The sequence below is a fragment of the Xenopus laevis genome, chromosome 3L (genome assembly GCF_017654675.1).
Source record: "Xenopus laevis strain J_2021 chromosome 3L, Xenopus_laevis_v10.1, whole genome shotgun sequence".
NCBI lineage: Eukaryota > Metazoa > Chordata > Amphibia > Anura > Pipidae > Xenopus > Xenopus laevis.
In genome coordinates, this window is record NC_054375.1 from 94,764,257 (window position 1) to 94,784,939 (window position 20,683).

The 20,683-nt window shown below is 38.1% G+C and overlaps 1 protein-coding gene and 1 long non-coding RNA gene across 11 annotated transcripts in view; one reads left to right on the forward strand and one right to left on the reverse strand.

The window, feature by feature from the left end:
- The window catches only part of impdh1.L (IMP (inosine 5'-monophosphate) dehydrogenase 1), a 79,027-nt gene that overhangs the window by 13,425 nt on the left and 44,919 nt on the right, over positions 1 to 20,683 (forward strand). For 3 of the 10 annotated variants that reach the window (XM_041584967.1, XM_041584966.1, XM_018250735.2), the window contains exon 3: positions 18,368 to 18,466. In XM_041584967.1, the coding sequence (XP_041440901.1) occupies positions 18,368 to 18,466 (99 nt within the window). 10 annotated transcript variants of the gene reach the window in all.
- LOC121401527 lies at positions 12,720 to 14,725 on the reverse strand. Its single transcript, XR_005966319.1, has 2 exons — positions 14,412 to 14,725; positions 12,720 to 14,125 (listed from the first exon to the last, which is right to left on the reverse strand). It is a non-coding gene; the product is annotated as an uncharacterized LOC121401527 (long non-coding RNA).

The following is a 20,683-nucleotide window of genomic DNA, read 5'->3' on the forward strand; positions in this document are numbered from 1 at the left end:
CAGTTGTTCCACTATGCATGTCATGGTAAGAATCAAGTGAGTGGACTATATCATAAATTATACAAGCTCTGAAAGCAGGATTTGGTTTGAGAATCCTAGCATTATTGCAGGATCTGGATTCAGCCAAATACTTAGGAGTCCATTTATGGTTTCCAGAGTTTTTGCGAAAGCCCATTAGGGGCAACAAAGATTGCCAAGATTATTTTGGCACGAAACCCCACATGATTTATACTCTCATGTGCGGTTTCCTTTATGATTGGCTAAGCACAAAAGCTCGGGAAATCATAAATGAGTCTCTTAGGGTCATTTACAAACGAAACCACAAGTGCAGTCACACTACAATAGAAACAAATGCTGCGTGTATTGATGCTATTCATTAGCTTTATGAATGCATCGAGTCTCTTATACTGAATCGTGGGCAACTGCTTCTACTGACACTGGGGAACCCTGGGGCTACTGCCAGGCCCAGACTGAAATTACCAAGTAACCATTTACTAATTTTGAATTACCTATACTGATGAAAGCAAATCTCTGTCCCTTTGAAAATTGTCCTTGTTTTAGGAGAAGAGCCCCTGTGAGTAGCTGTGCCTCCTGTATAAACTGGGCCACCCATGTGCTGAGCTGACATTTAACAGTGGCACCTAGAGAATAGGAATAATTAGGACTGTTGACTTTGCTGCTCATAGAATGTGAGTTGCAATGAGTCAGCAAGTTGCTGTAATAAGATTCAATCAGCAAATATTCCCATGTGAATATCCTGTTTTCCTTTAGTGCTACTTTTGCTGTTGTGCAGCCAGAGCCTGCAAGTAATATAACAAATGTGGAACATGTTAAATAATGCTCTTTTATAGTAGAAAAAATGTATGTGTGTTGGGTATTTTTAATTCTCTGGTTTTAGGTCTAGCTGGTAGGGTAATAAGCCACTAACAACCAGAGTAAATTTTAAGACTGAGAGATGATTTTAGGGTGGATTGCACCTTTATGGTGCATCCAAGAACTGATACAGTGCTATAGATACCTGTGTAACCAGCCTACTCATACTGTATTATTGCTGTACTAACGGCACCTATATATAATCAACAAACATAAAAGAAAATACAAAATTACGATGCGATAGAAAGAACATAATTTAGAAAAATACATTTAAGTAAATATAAATATCGATGTGGTAACATTTACACACATCCACCTAGATGTATTTTTAGGGTTTATAATCATGTAGTGATGAGCTGAATGCTCAGTTAACAAGAGACTAGAGAGATAGCTAGTTTACCTGCAAGAAATTATTGGGTAACCTGTTTATTCTCAGGAAAGAGGAGATGTATTTTTTACCAAATACACTATGCTGGAGCTATTTCAGTGCAGTTCAACTTACTGTATATTGAATTATCCAAATAATAGTCACTAAAAAAATCTCTAGGGCCTGTGGACAGTATGATAACCATGTAGATGCCTTAGATGGCTACAACGGGTCTGCATATCTCTAGTAAGAAATTACTGGTTTAATTCAAGTTTTTACAGGGAGAAATACAGCATGTGGCATATTGCACTCATATCTTAGGTGAATTACGTGAGAAGCAAGAAATATGAAAATCATTGCAATTGTCTTCAGTGATGTTAATTGTGTATGTCTCCTGAACTAAAGCTGTACAGGTATGGGACCTGTTATCCAGAATGCTAGGGACATGAAGTTTTCTGGATAACAGATCTTTCCATAATTTGGATCTTCATAACATAAGTCTACTTAAGAAATCAAAACATTAAACAAACACAACAGGCTTATTTTGCCTCTGATAATGATTAATTATACCTTAGTTGGGATCAAGTACAAGGTACTGTTTTATTATTACAGAGAAAAAATGAAAACATTTTTAAAATTTGAATTATTTGGATAAAATAGAGTCTATTGGGGGTGGCCTTGCTGTTATTCTGAGCTTTCTGGATAATGTGATTCCAGATAACGGATCCCATACTTGTATTTTCTTTTTTATTAGTGTTAATTACAATAAATACAAGCAGATTGATTCCCTGTGTATGAGTTTTGGTTACCTAACTGGTAATGCAGCACGAAATTGTGATGTCAGACACATTACTGATGGTAAACCATAAAGTTCTTTTGCAGTCCGCTGTTGCCATATTTTCTTAACTACTTCCTGAGTGCATCACAAGACAAAGACTTTACTGAGATACTTATTTTTGCACTACAACGATTAGATACTGTGAATTGATTAATTTAATAAAAATAGCATATATTTTCTTAATTCCATTAAATTTTAAAAACCAGCCAATGCTAATGAATGAGCACGAGGTGGATAGCATTAGACACATGATCATCCTCGAAAACAGTCATGTGTTATTTGATCTTCATTCACAGGCTACTTCTAAACAGAACAATTAAGTCAATTAACTGTGCTTTTTCTTGGTTGGAAAATATATAAGTATTTCATTTTTTTTAGTTAGTTAAAATGTTTAGTGTACTGGCACTAAGCATGTGCTCTCAATTTTTAATAGGTTTTTAGTATCTATTATTAATGCAAAATTGTAAAAAGAACCCCCCAAGGTTTTATCTAAAAATGGTATAAACCAGTGAAAATGGCAAGCCAACGCGCGTGTGTAGTGATGCGTTCAGTGACAATTAATAAAGATATATTTTAACAGTTTAGTCGAATTAATTCCCACCAATAATAACATCCCCTAGAAGTCAGGCTAAGTTTTCCTATAATGATTATAGCAAGGCTGTCACTGAACGCATCACTACACACGCTATGCGTAATGACGCGGGCGTATTTTGGCAGCGTCATTGCGCTGAGCGTAAGCATGCGTAAAGACGCCGGCGCATGTTCGAAAGATTATAAATATTTGGCGTCCGTGGCAGCACACACAGCCTTGAAAAAGCAATTTTGCGAAATGCGCGTTGGCTTGCCATTTTCACTGGTTTATACCATTTTTAGATAAAACCTTGGGGGGTTCTTTTTACAAAAAACATTTTTATAGTGATCTGGGCGCTTCTCTCTGCTCAGATTATAGGAGATTCCTCATCTGTATTCTTGTTTTACTGTTTTCACTATAAGTGCTCTGGAATTTGTGTGTTTTTTAGACAAGATAGCTTCTCAATCTAACTAGTTAAAATAGAATTGAGACCACAGTTCCAGAAGCACTGACTTCTCCTCCTTTGTGGGGTCCCGCAGTTAGTAAAACACTCAGCTAGACAATACGGGACTTCTCCACCCTTCTACCAATTTCCTTTTCCTACCTTTTCTTGGAATCAGAGATATTTATAATTGCACTTTAAGTAATTTATATGTGAATCGATTACAATTGGTGGCACTTTACCATCCTTATTGGTGTTTTAGCTGGTTGTTAGTAATTTATTAATCAATGTTAAATGAATAATTTATGAGTTAGAAATTACCAAATACACACAATAATTAAAAGGAAAATTAATTGTGTCTTAGTTTTACCCTATTTAATGTTAACTTATTGAGGTTAAGCACTAGCACTTTGTGGGATCAATTATTTAAAAAAAAGGGGGAACTCATAGATACTGGATCACGTGACCTAATGGTTTAACTGAAAACAAATCACACAGTGATAATATATATTCTTTTGTAATTTTTCTGATTAAGAAGACGGGGATACTTTTCTTCTTTTCTCCTATACAAAATTAAATACTGACGGAAGTCAGATCCCCTCTTTTTAGTCAATTTTATATATCTGAAGTTAGATCATTCCTTTTTTATTGGGGTAGACAATATTTGATAGACAGCTGAGATTTAAATGGGCTTAAAACAGCTATGAATGTTTTAATAAAAAATAGAAATTGGATTTCATGTTTAATTTGAAAAGGACTTTTATTATACAGCTTTTTGTGTCTAGATGACAGATCCACTTTAAGAGGTAATAACTAAATGCCACCTCCTGATTAGTTGCTATAGGTTACTGTACCTAGGCAAACAGCGTATTTTATTACATAAGCCACATTTATTTATTATTTCTGAGAAGTTAAGGGACAACACAGACTGTGGCCTAATGCATTTTTTAACATTCATTTTTAATGTTGTGCTTATAAAGTATCCCACAGTTAGTATATCCTGAATATTTTTAAATGAAATGTATTTTTTAAAATTATTGTAGATACAAACTTGCTCACATGATGTCGCATTGTCCATTCGTAACAGTACTTTACTTGTAAGGTATTACAAAAATGTCAAGGTCTATCTATTCTAATGGACTATCCTAAAGGGAAATCAATGGCTAAACACAGCACGTTAAGATAAAGGGCAAGGACAAATAAGGGAGAAGACAGATAAAAGAGAACATGAGCAATGAGAACCACCAAGAGAGCACCAAAGTGTTATGAGAGTTTTATTATCTAACTGAAAACATATTCACAGATGTGCTTTTCCCGTCATAACATAAGTGTGTTTACAGATGCACAAATTAAACGTGTCAGGATCTTACTACATGAGAAGAAAATTATGAAAAATATTAGGCTATTGAGATCAATCAGACTGGGAAAAATCCATGATTTAAAGAGAGGAGAGACCTCTGTCTGTTTTATATATCATTTTGATATCAATTCTGTGAATAAGAAAAGCTTGAAGACTTGATGTTTCTAACGTTAGGTAAATATTTAGGAAAACATGGCCAGGCAAAAATAATGACAGAAAAAAAAGAAATAGTAGTTTGATTAGCGCTCAGTCATAGCATATGTGCAACTAAGTAAAAGGTTTGCATAAGGACAACTTTATCAAGGGGGCTGGATTGTTTAAGATAAAACTGAGAATAATTTTTGCAGTGTCATGCCTTGTCATGTAATGTTAAACCACCTTAATTTTCCAGTGACTTAAATTTCTATCACTGTAGTGATGGGTAGAAGCAGTGTCTTTATATTCATAAATATCAGCTGTTTTGGGCTCTGAACTATTTAAAATTCACTTTTAACAGGCAGCAGCCATTTAATGTCCATAGCATTCCTAGAATTGCTAGGTATGAAATATTTGCTCTAGCATGCTTTTGATCTACATTTGTATTTTCAGCACAGAAAACAAATGTAGCCCAAGAAATTCTATTTCCTTGTGATTTATTTTTAATTGATATAATGTACAACCTGGCTGAAAATCTGCAGCTACGGGCATGCTAAACTCAGTATTACTTATAGTATACCATTAGCTGTGTGACATCTCCCAAAATATTTCAGGAAGAATTTGTTTCTGAATAATAATGCCAATTTAATAGAAATTACATCATGTGGATAGATAGGTTTTTTTTTTTAATTTGCCACTCATGCACAGACTTTCATATTTGGTAAGTATCCAACCTCACTGTATAATCATCATCATGGTCCCCAACTCAATGTACCTAACTGATGAACACCTGACCAAAAGTTGTTGGTATAATCTCTGGTGTGATTACATAAAAGGAAAACAGAGCAAACAAAAAAAAATTTAGTGCTTGTTTGGAGTAATGTATTGGTCTGGAAGGGTCCACAGTAATTGCATTACATAAATGTAAATATAAATTTTGTATGCATATTTATTTATAAAAGGCTATGTTTTTCCTTCACTGAAAGCAGTGGTGTATCTGTTAACAAATTGCATATACTGTATGCTTTGTTTCTTAATAAGTAAGAACAGTGTCCATGCTTTATATTTTAAAGTGGACCTGTCACACACACACATAAAAAGCTGTATAATAAAAGTCTTTTGCAAATTAAACATGGAACCCAAATTATTTTTTTTTCATTAAAACAGCCATACCTGTTATAAAGCTGTTTAAAGGAGAAGGAAAGCTACGGAGGCATTTTATTGCCAATAGATTAGCTGCAAAAGTGCAAGCTAGAATGCTATATTTATTCTGTAGAATGTTTTACCATACCTGAGTAAAAAGCTCTAGAAACTCTCTGTTTGTTTAGGATAGGAGCTGCAGTATTAATGTGGTGTGACATCACTTCCTGCCAGAGTCTCTCCCTGCTCTGGGCTCAGATTACAGTAGAGAAGGGAGGGGTGGGGGAGAGGAGCATGCTCTTGCCCAGGGCAATGAGGTTTAAGCTGAAGGCAGGAAGTCTGATACAGAAGCCCACGTGTACACAATAGAAGGAAAGAAATGCAGTGTTTCTTTTGACAGGGGACTCAGAGCAACATTACTTTTGGGGTTTACTGGTATATTTAGATGGACCTTTCTGATAAGGCTTACTTAGTTTTAACCTTTCCTTCTCCTTTAAAGTGGACCTGTCATCTACACATAAAAAGCTGCATAATGAAAGTCCTTTGCAAATTAAATATGAAACCCCAAAAAAAAATTTCATTAAAACATCCATACCTGTTATAAAGGTGTTTAAATATCTAAACTGTCAATCAAATATTAACTGCCCCGCCTCTATGCCCGTGGCATAGAGGAGGGGCAGTCAATTACTTTTACTTTCCATTCAGCACTTCCTACATGTCACTGCTCTCCTCACATTCCCCCCTTCCCTCCTCAGGCTCTATAATTGTGTAGGGCACTGCACATGGACATTAGGTCCCCCATTCTGGTGCATACACAAGATTTTGGGGTGATACACAATTTCTCTTAATAACCGTGTCCACAAAATGGCTGCTGCCTGCTTGCTGTGATTGTATAATTCCAAGACAGAAGGAAACAAAATGTAAATAATAAATACAGTGTAAGTAAAGTTTATTTTGCTCAACTAACATGATAGAAAAGAATTTGAAATTATTTTTTAGGGTGACAGGTCCCCTTTAAATATGTGAGCTGTCAATCAATTATTACCTGCCCCTCCTCTATGACTGAGACAATGGGGTATATTTATCAAAGAGTGAAGTTAATAGTGAATTCCACTATTCCGCCACTAGAGTGAAATTCCGCCACTCTCCATTCATGTCTATGAGATTTTTAAAGGCGTATTTATCAAAGGGTGAAATTTCACTTTCACCCATTGATAAATACGCCTTTCAAAATCCCATAGAAATTAATTGAGAGCTGCGGCATTTCACTCTAGTGGCGGAACTTCTCTCTTTGATAAATTTACCCCATAGAGGTGGGGCAGTCTATTACTTTTACTTTCCATTCAGCACTTTCTCTATGTCACTGCAAGCCTCACATTCCCCGTTCCCTCCTCACGCTCTATTGTTGTGTAGGGCACTGCACATATACATTAAGTCCCCCACTCTAGCGCATACACAAGTTTTCGGGTAATACACAGCTTGTTTTAATAACAGTGTCCACAAAATGACTCCTGCCTGCTTGCTGTGATTGTGTTATTCCAAAACTGAAGGAAACAATTTTAAAATAATATATATAGTTTAATAAAGTTTATTTTGCTCAATTAATATGTTAGAAAAGGATTTGGAATGATTTCTTAGGGTGACAAGTCCCGTTTAAATAGATATAAGTGGATGTTACAGTACTGGCTTTATTTTACTTTATTGTGAAAGTGTTATGCATCAATAATGTATTTCCTATTTAGATCTGTTGGTATTTTAACATATTCACCCCTATAATAATTGTACAGTAGGTCTGGGAAACCAAATTAACAGGTGTATATAGAGGACTGAGCATGTGGAGAGATAGGAAAAGGGATTCATCAGCAACTACTGAATTTATAGTTAGAGCAGCAAAGCTGTGGAATTAATTCCCTGAAGATGTGGCACTGGCCAACAGCATAAATAATTTCAGCAAAGGACTAAGGAACTAGGACCTAAGGATGCTTATGCATAGGACCTTGATCAAGATAGGAAGTCTGGAAGACATTTTTATTTTTTATTTTGATGGTACCGTATATACTCGTGTATAAGCCGAGTTTTTCAGCACCCAAAATGTGCTGAAAAAATTGACCTCGGCTTATACGCGGGTAAGTATTTTAGATGGAATACGGTAGAAGGCAGGAGACTGAAAAACAGTGAGACGCGATTGGCTAACCGTAATCCGAAGCAAGTTCGCATCGAAAAGAACAATGGCGGCCGCCTCAGCAGCAGATGTTTCCGCCCCGCAAAGGCAACAAGCGCACTTAAAGGTGTCCGAGGGGGACCCGTCTCTGATGCCTCCCAAGATGGAGGATGTTGAGGAGGAAAGAGGGGTCACGAGCTTTCTGAAGCCCGGCGAGAAGAGCTACACGCAGCGCTGCCGTCTCTTTGTGAGGAACCTGCCCATCGACATCACCGAGGGGGAATTCAGTGAGGTGTTCATCAACCGTGACCGGGGTTTCGGCTTCATACGCCTGGTAAGGGGCTGTGCTGCAGAGGGATATCAATGTACTGCTGCAGTGCTGCAGCTTGGACTAATGGCTAAACTGTTTGCTGTCTGCTGTGGTGTAAGGATGCATTGTGCCTGGCTACCCACCCATCCACTAATGTTACCCACCCATTCACTCGTGCCACCCACCCACCCACATACCTATTCACTCGTGCCACCCATTCACTCGTACCACCCATTCACTTATTGTGTGGGGAGTGTGTGTATATAGTGTATGATGGTGTGGGTAGAGAGTTTGTGTGTGTATATAGTATATGTGTGGGGAGTTTGTGTGTATAGTATGTGTGTGTGATTATTTTGTGGGAAGAGTGTGTGTGTAAAGTATATGTGTGTCTATGTGTGTATAATTGCTAGTGGAAAGTATATTTTGTCTCAGCTGAAAAATATCTGTAATATAAATCCACTGGGGGGGGGACAAATTTTCAGTGATTTAGTTTGCGCTGTAGTGATTGTAGCATAGGGCATAGTTGTGTCTAGGCTTATACGCGAGTCAATACGTTTTCCCAGTTTTTGTAGGTAAAATTAGGTACCTCGGCTTATACACGGGTCGGCTTATACACGAGTATATACGGTATATGGACAATATTTGTCTTCTGGATTAGCCATGGGCAATTTAGAGAATATGTTAGCAAAGTGTCAACTTGAATGATTAACGACTTATTTTCCTCTATGCAAGTCGGCCACAAGATGGGGTGACGTTTACATGTATAACCAGATGTGCACAGATTTGTTCTGTGTTTTCAATTAATATATGCCACATTATGAAATTAAATTTAGGTATGGTATCTGTTATCAGAAAACACCATTATCCAGAAATGAAATGGCAATTGTACCTTATGTAACCTAAGCTAATACAAATCAATGCTGATTGTAAAACAATCCTATTTAAAAGGGGCTATTCACCTTCCAACACTTTTTTTCAGTTCAGTTGTTTTCAGATAGTTCACCAGAAATAAAGACTTTTTCACTAACTTTCTGTTTTCTATGTGTGCCAGTTTTTTTTATGTCTAAAGCAGCTCTGGGAGGGGGGGGGGTTGTTGACTCTGTTCTAAATTGATTTCTTATCTTTGGCCCTGCTGAGCAGAATCCCTGATTTCATTTAAAGCAATTGTTAGAATTGTTAAAATAGTTACTAATATTAAAAAGATGATGCTTAGGAATCTATCAAGTAGATAGATAACTGTTAGGTTAGGTTAGGTAACATTTCAGAATCTGCACCTGGATTACTGAGCTGCCAGACTTAAACATCAGACAGAGGAACGTTAAACTTACATTTTGGAAAAACTGTATAAAATAAAAAGTATTTGAAAAAAATCTTTATTTTGGGTGATCAATTTGAAAACAACTAGTGAACAAACCCTTCAATAGGAAACTCATGATATTATAACGCCATCTCAAATTATTGGCCATCTCGAAACAATAACATTTGCCTAGGTTATGCCATCATCTCTGAAGCTGCAAGTCTCTTAAAGCAGCTGGGGGGGGTAACAACATTCACTTCCCATCAATTATTTCTGCTCTAGTTAACAATTGCATGCACAGAGCAAACAGTATTTGTCCACAAAGCCATAAAACCATAATTAAACTTATCACAAAACCCACATAGGGTGTGGTGAAATCAGAATCTTTATTAAAGAAAAAATCTTTAGGAAATCACTGTATTGTACTACAGGTATGGGACCTGTAATCAAGAATGCTCAGGACCTGGGGTATTCCGGATAACAGATCCTTCCATAATTTGGAACTTCATAGAAAATCATTTAAACATTAAAGTACCCCAATAGGCTGGTTTTGCTTCCAATAAGTATTAATGATATTGTAGTTTTGATCAAGTACAAGATACTGTTATTATTACAGACAAATATAAATATTTTTTAAAAATTTGGATTCTTTGGATAAAATGTAGTATATGGGAGACTTCCTGTAATTCGGGGCTTTCTGGATAACAGGTTTCTGGATAATGGATCCCATACCCGTACATGTAAATGGCCCCCGTCAAAGCCCATATTGACTTCCCCCTACATTTCCTACCATATGGCACATAAACTATACACTGGGCTCATGTGTAGTGTAATGTATTTGCTGCAACATATACGTCCATTGAACTTTAAATTCCCGCCGTATGCAAATTAGCCAACAATAGCGCAACTTTGCTTCGCGCAGTAACGCTAGGGCAACTTCGCCAGCGTTCGGCGCCCTGGATGCAACTTCGGAATTTAGTGAATTAGAATTGTCCTGGCGAATCTAAGCCTGCCGAAGTGTTGCACTGTGAGTGAAGCTGTCGCATCAGGCAGCACGGAGCGGCCAGTTACCAGGGTTGGCAAAAAGCCACCTCTGGTAACTTTAAGAGTCGAATTTTAACGGAAATTCAGCTCTTCTAGTAAATCGAGCGCAATAGCACTCACTGAACTAGCGATGTGGCCCTCCTCGACCAGCTCCGACGCTAGAAGTTAAAAGCGTGGAGCGGAGAAGGGGCAGCAGCAGCCCCTGAAACGCTCCTGATTCTTCCCAAAGTACTGCTGTTAATATCATGCTGTGAAAGCAAGAGATGCTGGGAATGGTCTGGATATGCAGAAAGTCGATTTGCCAATTAACTGTATTAGCTACTTTACAGTAGTAAGTTTTACACCACAGTAATACCAACAATGTAATAACCACTAAACAAAAATACTGAGCTGAAACTTTTGAGTGATTTTAAAATATCTGCTGGAGGACATAATAAAACTTGCAATAAAAACTGCTAGAAATTTAGGAAAATACTTGATAAATGTTAGATTTTTTGTATATTTTGGCCAAATCGCCCTTTCGAAAACTTGTGGACATGCATTAGAGTTGCTCACACTGTCAACTGACTGTAACTGAAAATAGCATTTTGTGAGCCAGCACGAATGCTAGTTGCCCAACTGCATGCAATCACAGATCATAAAGACTGTGGATCACTGCAGTATAAATACTTTTTGTAACACTGTACACCTATGGGGTCTATTTATCATGCTGTGTAAAATGTGGAATGAAACATGACCAGTAGTGTTGCTCATAGCAACCAATCAGATCTTTTGAAAAGAGAACTGTTGTAATCTAATTGCTGATTGGTTGCTCTGGGCAACATCACCAGTAATGCTTCACTCCACTTTTTACATAGCATGATAAATAGGCCCCTATATGCATACAACAAAGGAGCACTTTTTTGCTTCTGGAGTACAGGAAATTGGCTAAGTATAGCCAGCTGATTGTCTACAAATAAGGCATTTCCTGTAGCAAAATTTTAAATTGGAAATTATAGTTTGGCCTTGTGATAGTCCTCCTGTGTCTCATTTGTACTGGTCTCTCAAGGCCATTTTTTGTACATTGCCTTCCACACTGTATGAATTCCTGCAAGTCTCTACACTCTTTTGCAAAGAGACAGACTGTCCCCAAGAACACAGTGCTACCTGAGTTCTTCAGTCACACAAGTTTGGGAGCAATGGCTGGAAAATAACCCAGTACCTGCCCTGTGGCAATTGTGCTCTGCACCTAATTTTCAGTTTCTAATCGAGCACAATGTGTAGAGTGCAGCCAGATGCCCAGCAGAAATGCTTTTGCAATATTTACTGTGAACTGATCCATTCAGCAATGACTTTAAAAAATACCTTTATAAATTTTCCATTATCTTTGTATATGTACTTTATCGTCCCTGTCTGATTCAAAAGCTGCATGCAGTCTTTGAAAGGATCTTCCATTAGGCTTTGTATTGACCTAATGACCATGATGTGTGTCTCTGCTTTGGAACAAAGATAATTGTTGGTTTTTCACTACTAAATGACCCGTGCTGCCTAGATAGCACGTCACTGTACTATCTATCATGGATATGTGCTCTTATTAACCAGATAAGACCAGATAAAATCGCCCGAATCACTCAATTTTTTTTGGCTTATCGCCCAAAAACCTGAATTTTTCAGATTATTGGACAAAACCCAGTGCATATCATGATATCTTCAAATTGTAAAAGGGACATCTGCCATTGACTTCTACATGACCTCAACAGGATTGAGTTGGCTGTTTTTTTGGATTTGGACTTGGACTATAGCAGCTTTAGGTATAATAAATATCGAAAAACTCCAGTTTTTGTTTCCCTCTAAAAATTCTAGTTTTTGCACAAAAAAACTTGACCAGAAAAAAAATCAAGGTTTAGTAAATAGCCCTCTATGTTTCAAATTCTAAAACATTGCAGAAACATACTTAAAGTAACAGTCCCTTCTCATGATTTGAAAACGCATTAGAGTTTTTTTTCTATTTAGAAGAAATATATTGGGTCCTATTTACCAATACACAGTGTTTCCCTGCATGTGAGAGTGAATAACTGCATTGTATTTAATATGTCAAAAGAGGTAGCCAGAAATTGAAAACATGAACATTTTTTTCAAGACCCAAATGTGCCAGTTTTAGATTTCATTATTTGAAAGTAAAAACTAGTACATTTCTATAAATATTCAGAGTGTATTTTTTCATAGGTGTGTTGATGATAAAAATAACCTTCTACAGAACTAAATCCCAAGACACAACCAAAGAGCAAAGAAGTACAACCAAAGAGCAAACAAACACACGTTGTTACATAAAATTTCATATACATACTGTACATAAAGGGGAACTCCGGCATCCAAACTAAAATTTGATAAAGATGCCCACATAACACAAAACCCGTAATTTACACATCACAGCTACCCATTTCTTCAAAAAGTATGACTAAATGCTATTTTCTATGCTGCAATCCAGCTGGTTAACAGTTCTTCTCTTTCTGCATCATTTGAAATCCTGGCAGGGACTAAACACTGTTACAAACAGGAACTACATAACCCACAATGCATTGCACTGCGATCTTCCATTTCTTACCTCAATCACATGTGCAGGGAATTATGGGGTTTGGAGGATGCAGGCTAAGGACAGATGGCTGCTGATACTAAGTCCAAGAAAGCAAGTGGGAGCGGATGTACACCCGCAACAACCCTTAAGTAGTGTAGCCCAGTGCTCAGTAATGGAGGATCCGGCAACCTCCCATGTAACGAAGAAAGACAAATTTACCAGCACTCAAGATGTTTTTTTGCAGGAAAAACCTTGCTTTATTGCAGTGTGGAAGTGCAAAGTTTTGAGGCCACACCCCTTTATCAAGCATTGATGCTTGTGGCCCCGAAACATTGCACTTCCTCACTGCAATAAAGTAAGGTTTTTCCTGCAAACAAATGCCTTGAGTGGCGGTAAATTTGTCTTTCTATGCTGATACAAAGTAACAGTTGTCAGCCAGCTCAGCAAAGTAGTCAGACAGATAAGCAGGATAGCAGGGGACTAGGTTTAGGGAACTTTTCCAAACCAGTAAAAATCATGAAAATCTGCATATTTTTTTCAACTGATGTATATTGCAAAGTTGCTTGAAATTATGTTTAATATTTAAAAAGTGTATGTTATATTCTTGTGGCGTTCCCCTTTAACAGAGCATGAGTATCTCGGCTGTGGGGGTCTGAAGCAATCTGGGAAAAACAAAGCAGACCCACTGAAATGTCTCCAAGAATTGGTCAATTTATAACATAATAGAAAAAAAAAGTAAACTTTATTTTTAAATCTTTTTCTAGGGGAACAGAAAGTCAGTATATGGTAGCTGTACATTTGGCAGCTGTCTGATATAGACATCAGCATAATTTGACTACCGCAGTACATTATTTCCAGTATCCCCCATCTGAGCCAGCATGTCATATTCAAATATGGCTAGCAGGGATTTCTCTGAATGGCTCTCTGTCTCTCTGCCATCATGTGATTTGCAATTGGGTCGTCCGTCCGAGAAATATTTGCATCCATTAGCCCGATCAGCGTAATTTCAGGGGCATCTTCCTGTCATGCAGCTCTGAAAAATCAGTGGGCCAGTGGGTAATGGTAGGTGGAGCTAGAAATGCATGTAGTTGGAGGAAACGCATAGCTTGCGATCAGAAGAAAGAAGTGTTGGCACAGGTAGGTGAATGGGGGAGATGACAGGCTGTATGACAATGAGCAAGCATTTGGCAGACACGTGTAGCAGAGATGTCGCGGGCGCCCAGGCCGCTGTCTGATTGTCGCAATAGCGTTTATTACAGCTAATAATGTTTAAATGCGCTGGTAGCGACTATAAAACCCAGGAAAGAGCGTTTATTTACCGAGTCGACATGCGAGCGATCCGGTTATGATCTGCTGCTTCGGACGAGAAACCCCAAGGTTCCACTGGCGGTTCGAGAGACATGAGCACCTGTAGCATCACAAATAATACAATCAGCCATTATGTTTTTATTTCGCTTTAAGCAGCCACTCGCCGGTGCGTATTGTGCTTCATCTCCTAGTCGGGCGCTGGGATAGTTTAATGGGAGGAAACCATTATAAATACTGTCACAATACTTTCGTATCGACCGGCTCTCGTTGCTACACAACTGTACGACCCTGTGCTTGCTTGCCCACGTGTCCCTACTGTTTGCTTCCGCTTCCCACGTGGCTCTCTGAACGAGCACACGTCACTGCGCTTGCGCGAAGCAATGTTTAGCGGAGCGGGATTTCTCATTGGCTGCTGATTTGAACCGCTTACCGCTGGTGCCTTTTTCTTCATGATAAAACAGCGCTATTACTCTTGTACTGTTTCTACTTCCTGAACATTGGTGGGTGATCGTTGCCAAGGCCATTTGTGGCCGCTGTGGAAAATGTCAGAGAGAAATGACATCCTTCCACATTCCGGGTTTGGCGAGATTATGCGATGGGCGGGGCGCTATTGGCTCCTCCTTAATCGGCCCTCGCTGTGTTGGTTGGTGTAGCCGGCGGTACTCGGGTGCTGGCTGACCATTTCTCAGAAACACTTGTTCGGCAACAGATACGACGCAAAGATTCTCCGTCTGAGGGAGACGGACAGCGGTCTCCGGTAGCAAACGTACTCTCATCTACTGCGTGTTTGTATAAATGAGCGGTAGGGTGGCAAGGCCGAGCCATAATCTGTAGCACAGCAGGGGCATGGAACGTGCCTCGCCATGGCTGCTGGACTACAACTCCCAGGCTGCACAGCAAACAGTAACATTGCTGTGCGGATGATGAGAGTTGTATTTTGCACAGTGGTGCCGTAAGTCTTAGTGCGTTTGACGTGATGCAGAAACCATGTAGCTGTAGGGTTATTTTCGACCAGCTGCTTGTGCAAAAGGAGAACAGGTATAAAAGCGCAGCTAGGTGTCACGTGGCCCCTGAATACATAAGCAGCTATTATATTATTCCCCATCGACTTGTCCCTTTGCGCTTCCCTTAGTCCTGGCCTCGTTGTGCATCATGTGTGCTCCATGTACCTCAGGAAACTACCGGACAGCAGCAGCTTTAACCAAATAGCACCTGTCTGGCACTCCACTGATATATACCGTCTAACACTATGCACAACATGCCTTATTGGAACATTTAATACATCATAGAATCAGTTTTATTGGGGAAGCCCACCATATATTCCAGGCTTGCCATTTATTAGCAAATAAACCTTGCTTTAATTTATATCTAAATATCAATCATTTATTTTATATCCTCAAGATGAATGCACAGAAGATTGGCTTTTTCTGTATTTGTGTTTATATAAATCTATGTTGCTTTGTTATTTTGCTGCTGTTTTGGTAGTTTTTGGTTGAACAGTAAGGGTTAGTTCACACGAGGAGATTCGGGGAGATCGCCTCATCTTCTGAGCGACAAACTCCCCGAACTGCTTCAGCGTGTTTTCCCATAGGCTATAATGAAAAGTCGCCCGAAGTTGCCTGTGCAGGGAGATTGTCGCTCAGAAGACAAGGCGATTAGTCGACAGGCGACAAAATCTCCCCAAATCTCCTCGTGCGAACTAACCCTAAGAGTTAGAACTGGTGTACAGTTTCAGTAGAAAGCAGGATGTGTGTAGTTTAGTCCTGCACAAGCCAATACGTCTGATGTGGTTAAAGTCATAGGAAATCACTCCCACACAAGACCAAAATGTATTGAAAACTAGGCATGCATATAATGTATATTCTGTGCATGCATTATTCTGTGTTATTGTTCATTGAGCATGCTGCCAAGAACAGTCTATAAGTGATCTCATGCCTAGTTAAAAAAAAAATAGTAAAATGCAAGTCATTGGTATTCCCTTCAAACCTTGCCTATGTAATCTGCACACAAGATATTTATTTAAAGGAGATATGTTGTGTAAAAAATAACAATGTACCAGTGCATTATACTCCTTTAGATAAAGAAAAATTGTGCTTAAAAAAGTAGTGTTTCAGGCTGATTTATTGAATATTTCTGCTAAAACCCTAATAATCCCTTGCTTCTCTTCCACTTCCTGCTCCCTGAATTTCCAAGCTGTGCAGGGGAGCCAGCGGCTCACTGCACTGTAGGACAGGAACCAATCGGCAGCTAGCAGGACCTGATAGGGAACTGAAGCCTGTCTGTGCTTGTGTGACTGCAGGGCTGTGATTGGATCTCCCCCTCCTAATGTGCTTTTGGCAGGGACCGTTAGGACACGCCAACCCCTCATTTGAAACACAGACAGGGACCAGAGAACATCTATAGGGAGCTCCAATAAAGGAGCTATTTTTAAAGATAATATTAATTATAAGCACCATGTAAAAGCAACACCATATATTATTTATAATTGCCTACAAAAGTAGGGTTTTTTCATTTATCATATGTCTCCTTTAAAAAAATAAATAAAGAAATTAAATGAAATAGTTTCTAACCTGTCAAAATGTACAAGCTTTTGCTGGTCTACCATCTATGAGGTTTTGTTATTACCACCCTATATAATGTCCTTTCATTTTCCCATTACATTACCAAAAATGGAAGAAACTGCTATAAGATATATAATAACTACAGTATATGTTTTAATTGGCAACAATTGAGAAAACCTATTCACCAGCTGATCAATATAACAATATCAATTAAACTGCAGTTTACTGGTTTGTTTTAGCCTACTATATACCACTAGAGCATTTTTTGGCTGAAAAGGCAGGTGCTGGCTAGGTCCAGCACTAACCATTTAATGCGAAGAGGCGGATTCCAATGCCTATCCACACTATAATACATAGCTGTGAAAACACCCTGTGTATCGTAGCCATTGATCCTGACCTGCATGCTCCGGATCAAAAGCAAACTAACTAAACTGTTATGTCCCATGTTGCCCCCATTTCAAGTCTCTGATTGGCTAAAGGAGGCCACACACGGGCCACTAAAAACATGCCAAGTTGGCAGCTTTTTGGCCTATGCATGGTGGCCTTTCCTGAAGAAAATCAGCCAGATAGCAATCCAGCTGGTTTGATTTTGCCATCGAATAAGGGACTGCACCAGTGTGTTGATACGTTCGTCGTCACTACAGGCTGCGTAGTTCTAATTATGATCCGATCATTGCCTGAGAGCCAGGCAATCAGATCAGTTGGAAACTACCCACCTCAAGGTGAACATATGGGTAGAAAAACTGATCCTCGCGTGTATGGCCAGCTCAACAGGTTAGAGAGCTGCAAAGGAGGAAGTAGTGTTCTGGCTATTATGTAGACATCTGTTTACGCCAGCCCTCGTATATTACATTTTTGGCTAACTAACTGTAGTAGAAACATTACCTAGTTTTATATTTTTCACTGAACAATTCCTTTAAAATTAAAAAAAATAAAGAATATGAGCATTTGAAAACCAGAAACCAGAGCAAGAAAGGATATGACAATAATAAATAATGTTGACAAAGGTTTACTTTAGCATATGTATCCCCAACTTCTAAATATAAGCAGTTAAGTGTTTCATCACAGAACGTTTATTGGCAAGGTGGTTCATAATATAGAGTTCATTCATAGGTGCAACATGTTTCTATGAAATGTCATCACTACTGTGGGTGGTTGGGTTTTCATAGTGCGCAGTGCAGCCAATTACTATCGGCAGTGCATCACCTCTCTGATCAATATGCACGTTTGACTCATTGCTGGGGGCAAGATTTAGCTGTCAGATATAGTCTGCATTGGGTTGTAGATGGAGCTGAAAGGTCTAAATTTTCCTTTGGTATTAAAATGCCCTTTGGGTGGGTTATGCAACTGATAACTTTCATGTGTACATTTTGATTCTAAGTTTAATAAAGCCTCTCTTATTTCAGCATGGCAGACTATCTTATAAGTGGGGGCACTGGCTACGTTCCTGAGGATGGACTCACTGCCCAGCAGCTGTTTGCTAATTCAGAAGGTCTCACCTACAAGTAAGTTTATAGTATCACTGTTATATACTGTGTTTTATTGTATGTAGATTTCTAATGTGTTCTAAGGTAGAATACTGTCCCGCAATCTTTTTTTTTTATTTCAATGAGATCTGTACTTTGCTTGCTTCCTTGCAGTGGTAATTTGTGTAGTATTTTTAGGGTAGCAGAGATTGATTAAAATAGGATTGCCATTCAGGAGACGAACAAGGATGATACTGGGTTGGATTGATAACCATTATTTTATGTAGCAGTTTGTTGTATAATCTAAAATTATTTGTATATTGTTGAAGTAAGCCACATACTGTATTTGATTCAGGAAGCCAAAGACTCTGAAGAGCTTATTTTAAAACAAACTTTTAGATTTTTAAATATTTTAAGGTGTAAACTAAAAGCTTTGCTGTATTCTGACACTTCTGAAAATCCTGTTGGTCACACCACCCTTCTGCACAGGGTCTGATCATTTAATACTTAAAGGACATGTAGAAGCTGAGAAGAATTGAGCATGCTCATTAGCCAAAGTAAATTCCTGAGGGAGGGGGCAGAGTGGGTCAGAAGAGGAGAAGGAATTCTAAGTTAAGGGAATGCTGCAGCCTTCCCATTTTTGGTAGGGGACAGGTTACATGTCCTTTAAAGGGGTTGTTTGCCTTTAAACTAACGTTTAGTATAATGTAGAAAATAATATTCTGAGATATGCAACTTGTTTTCATTTGTGCTTCTTGACGTTTTATGTAGCCGCTCTCCAGGTTGGAATTTCAGCAGCTATCTTGCCCTAGATTTGACTCACTATGGGCAAGATTTGACTAAACTATTTATTTTAATTGAAGTACCAGAGAGTGATTGGAGATTGCGAAAGCATTTTTTTACCGCTCATACTTATCTTATCTTTTACTTTATCCTATTTTATTTTCTAAGGTCTGTTGTGTTAGCGGTTTTGTAGGTTATAATAGCCTCTTCCAATTATTCCAATCCAACAGGAAAGAAAAAATTTGAGACCGCAACCCTTCAGTTGCTGCCTTCCTCCCACTTTGTGGTAGTCCCAGGGATTAGAAAACATTGCTAGATTCTACGGAAGTAGAATCGCAACTATCTATTTTCAATTTCCTGTTTTATTTTTAACCAAGGAGCAACTTGAGAGACGGAAATCAATAGACCTTTTATTTATTAATTTATTAGCACTAGTCACCTTAATAATCAATGAATTTTTATAATGAATTGAAGCAAAATAGCTAATTGGAAAAAGCACCTGCACTTTATAATTAATCACTTGGATTTCCTTACCTTTAGCTCTATTAAACAACTGTGATAAATAGAATTAATAATGTGCTAATTTATTTGATATATAGAATTAATTGAATTAATCATAATCAAATTAAAAGCACTTGTACTCTATTTAATAATCACCTAAATTAATTTATTTAAAATCTCAGTAATTAATTGATATATACAGAATAAATGTTTTCTCTGATCGAATATATAAAATCATTGAAATAAATAAGAAGTGACAAACTGATATTAGAAATTAATTAATTGGCCTCCTTTTCTTTCTTTGCTATCAAGTGGGTGGTGGTAAACAAGTCAAACTAAACATTCTTTCTCTTTCTCTTTTTTATTATGTTGTGAGCGATTGTGATGGGGCGTTGTAGTGTAACCATTGCTTGTTCAGTTATCTAAAAATGAGGAGTGGTAGGGTAAAATAAATAATAGTGCCATGTTATTATTGCTGCCTGACAGCTCTGTGGTCTTGGGTGTGAGTCTGACCAGTATACTTTCTGTGTTTGTTTTCCCGTTGTTTGTATGGGTTTCTTCCCGCAGCTGAAAAAAATGTGTAAATGTGCATGTTATAGGGCAGTTCGATATATATATACATATATTTTTTTTTTTCAAATATATATTTATTTGTATTACAGAAGAAAAAAATAACCCAAATTGAATAGCATTGTAATACAGTATTATCAAACAAGATCATATACAAATTACATGACTGCTTCAAGTAACAGTACAATGATAAACGCAACTTAAATGGGGTTACAGAGAAGGGTAAAGGGGAAGTGTATGCTCCTCTGGTAGCGCAAGTTTATATCCTCATTTAGAATCATACAACACAAACAATCTTTTATTTAGAGCACATATTGCTTGTATTCTCTTTCACCTTTGAATAAGATCCACATCATCCATTGGGCAGAGTAGTCCCTCTCAAATTGTTGAATCTCATCCACT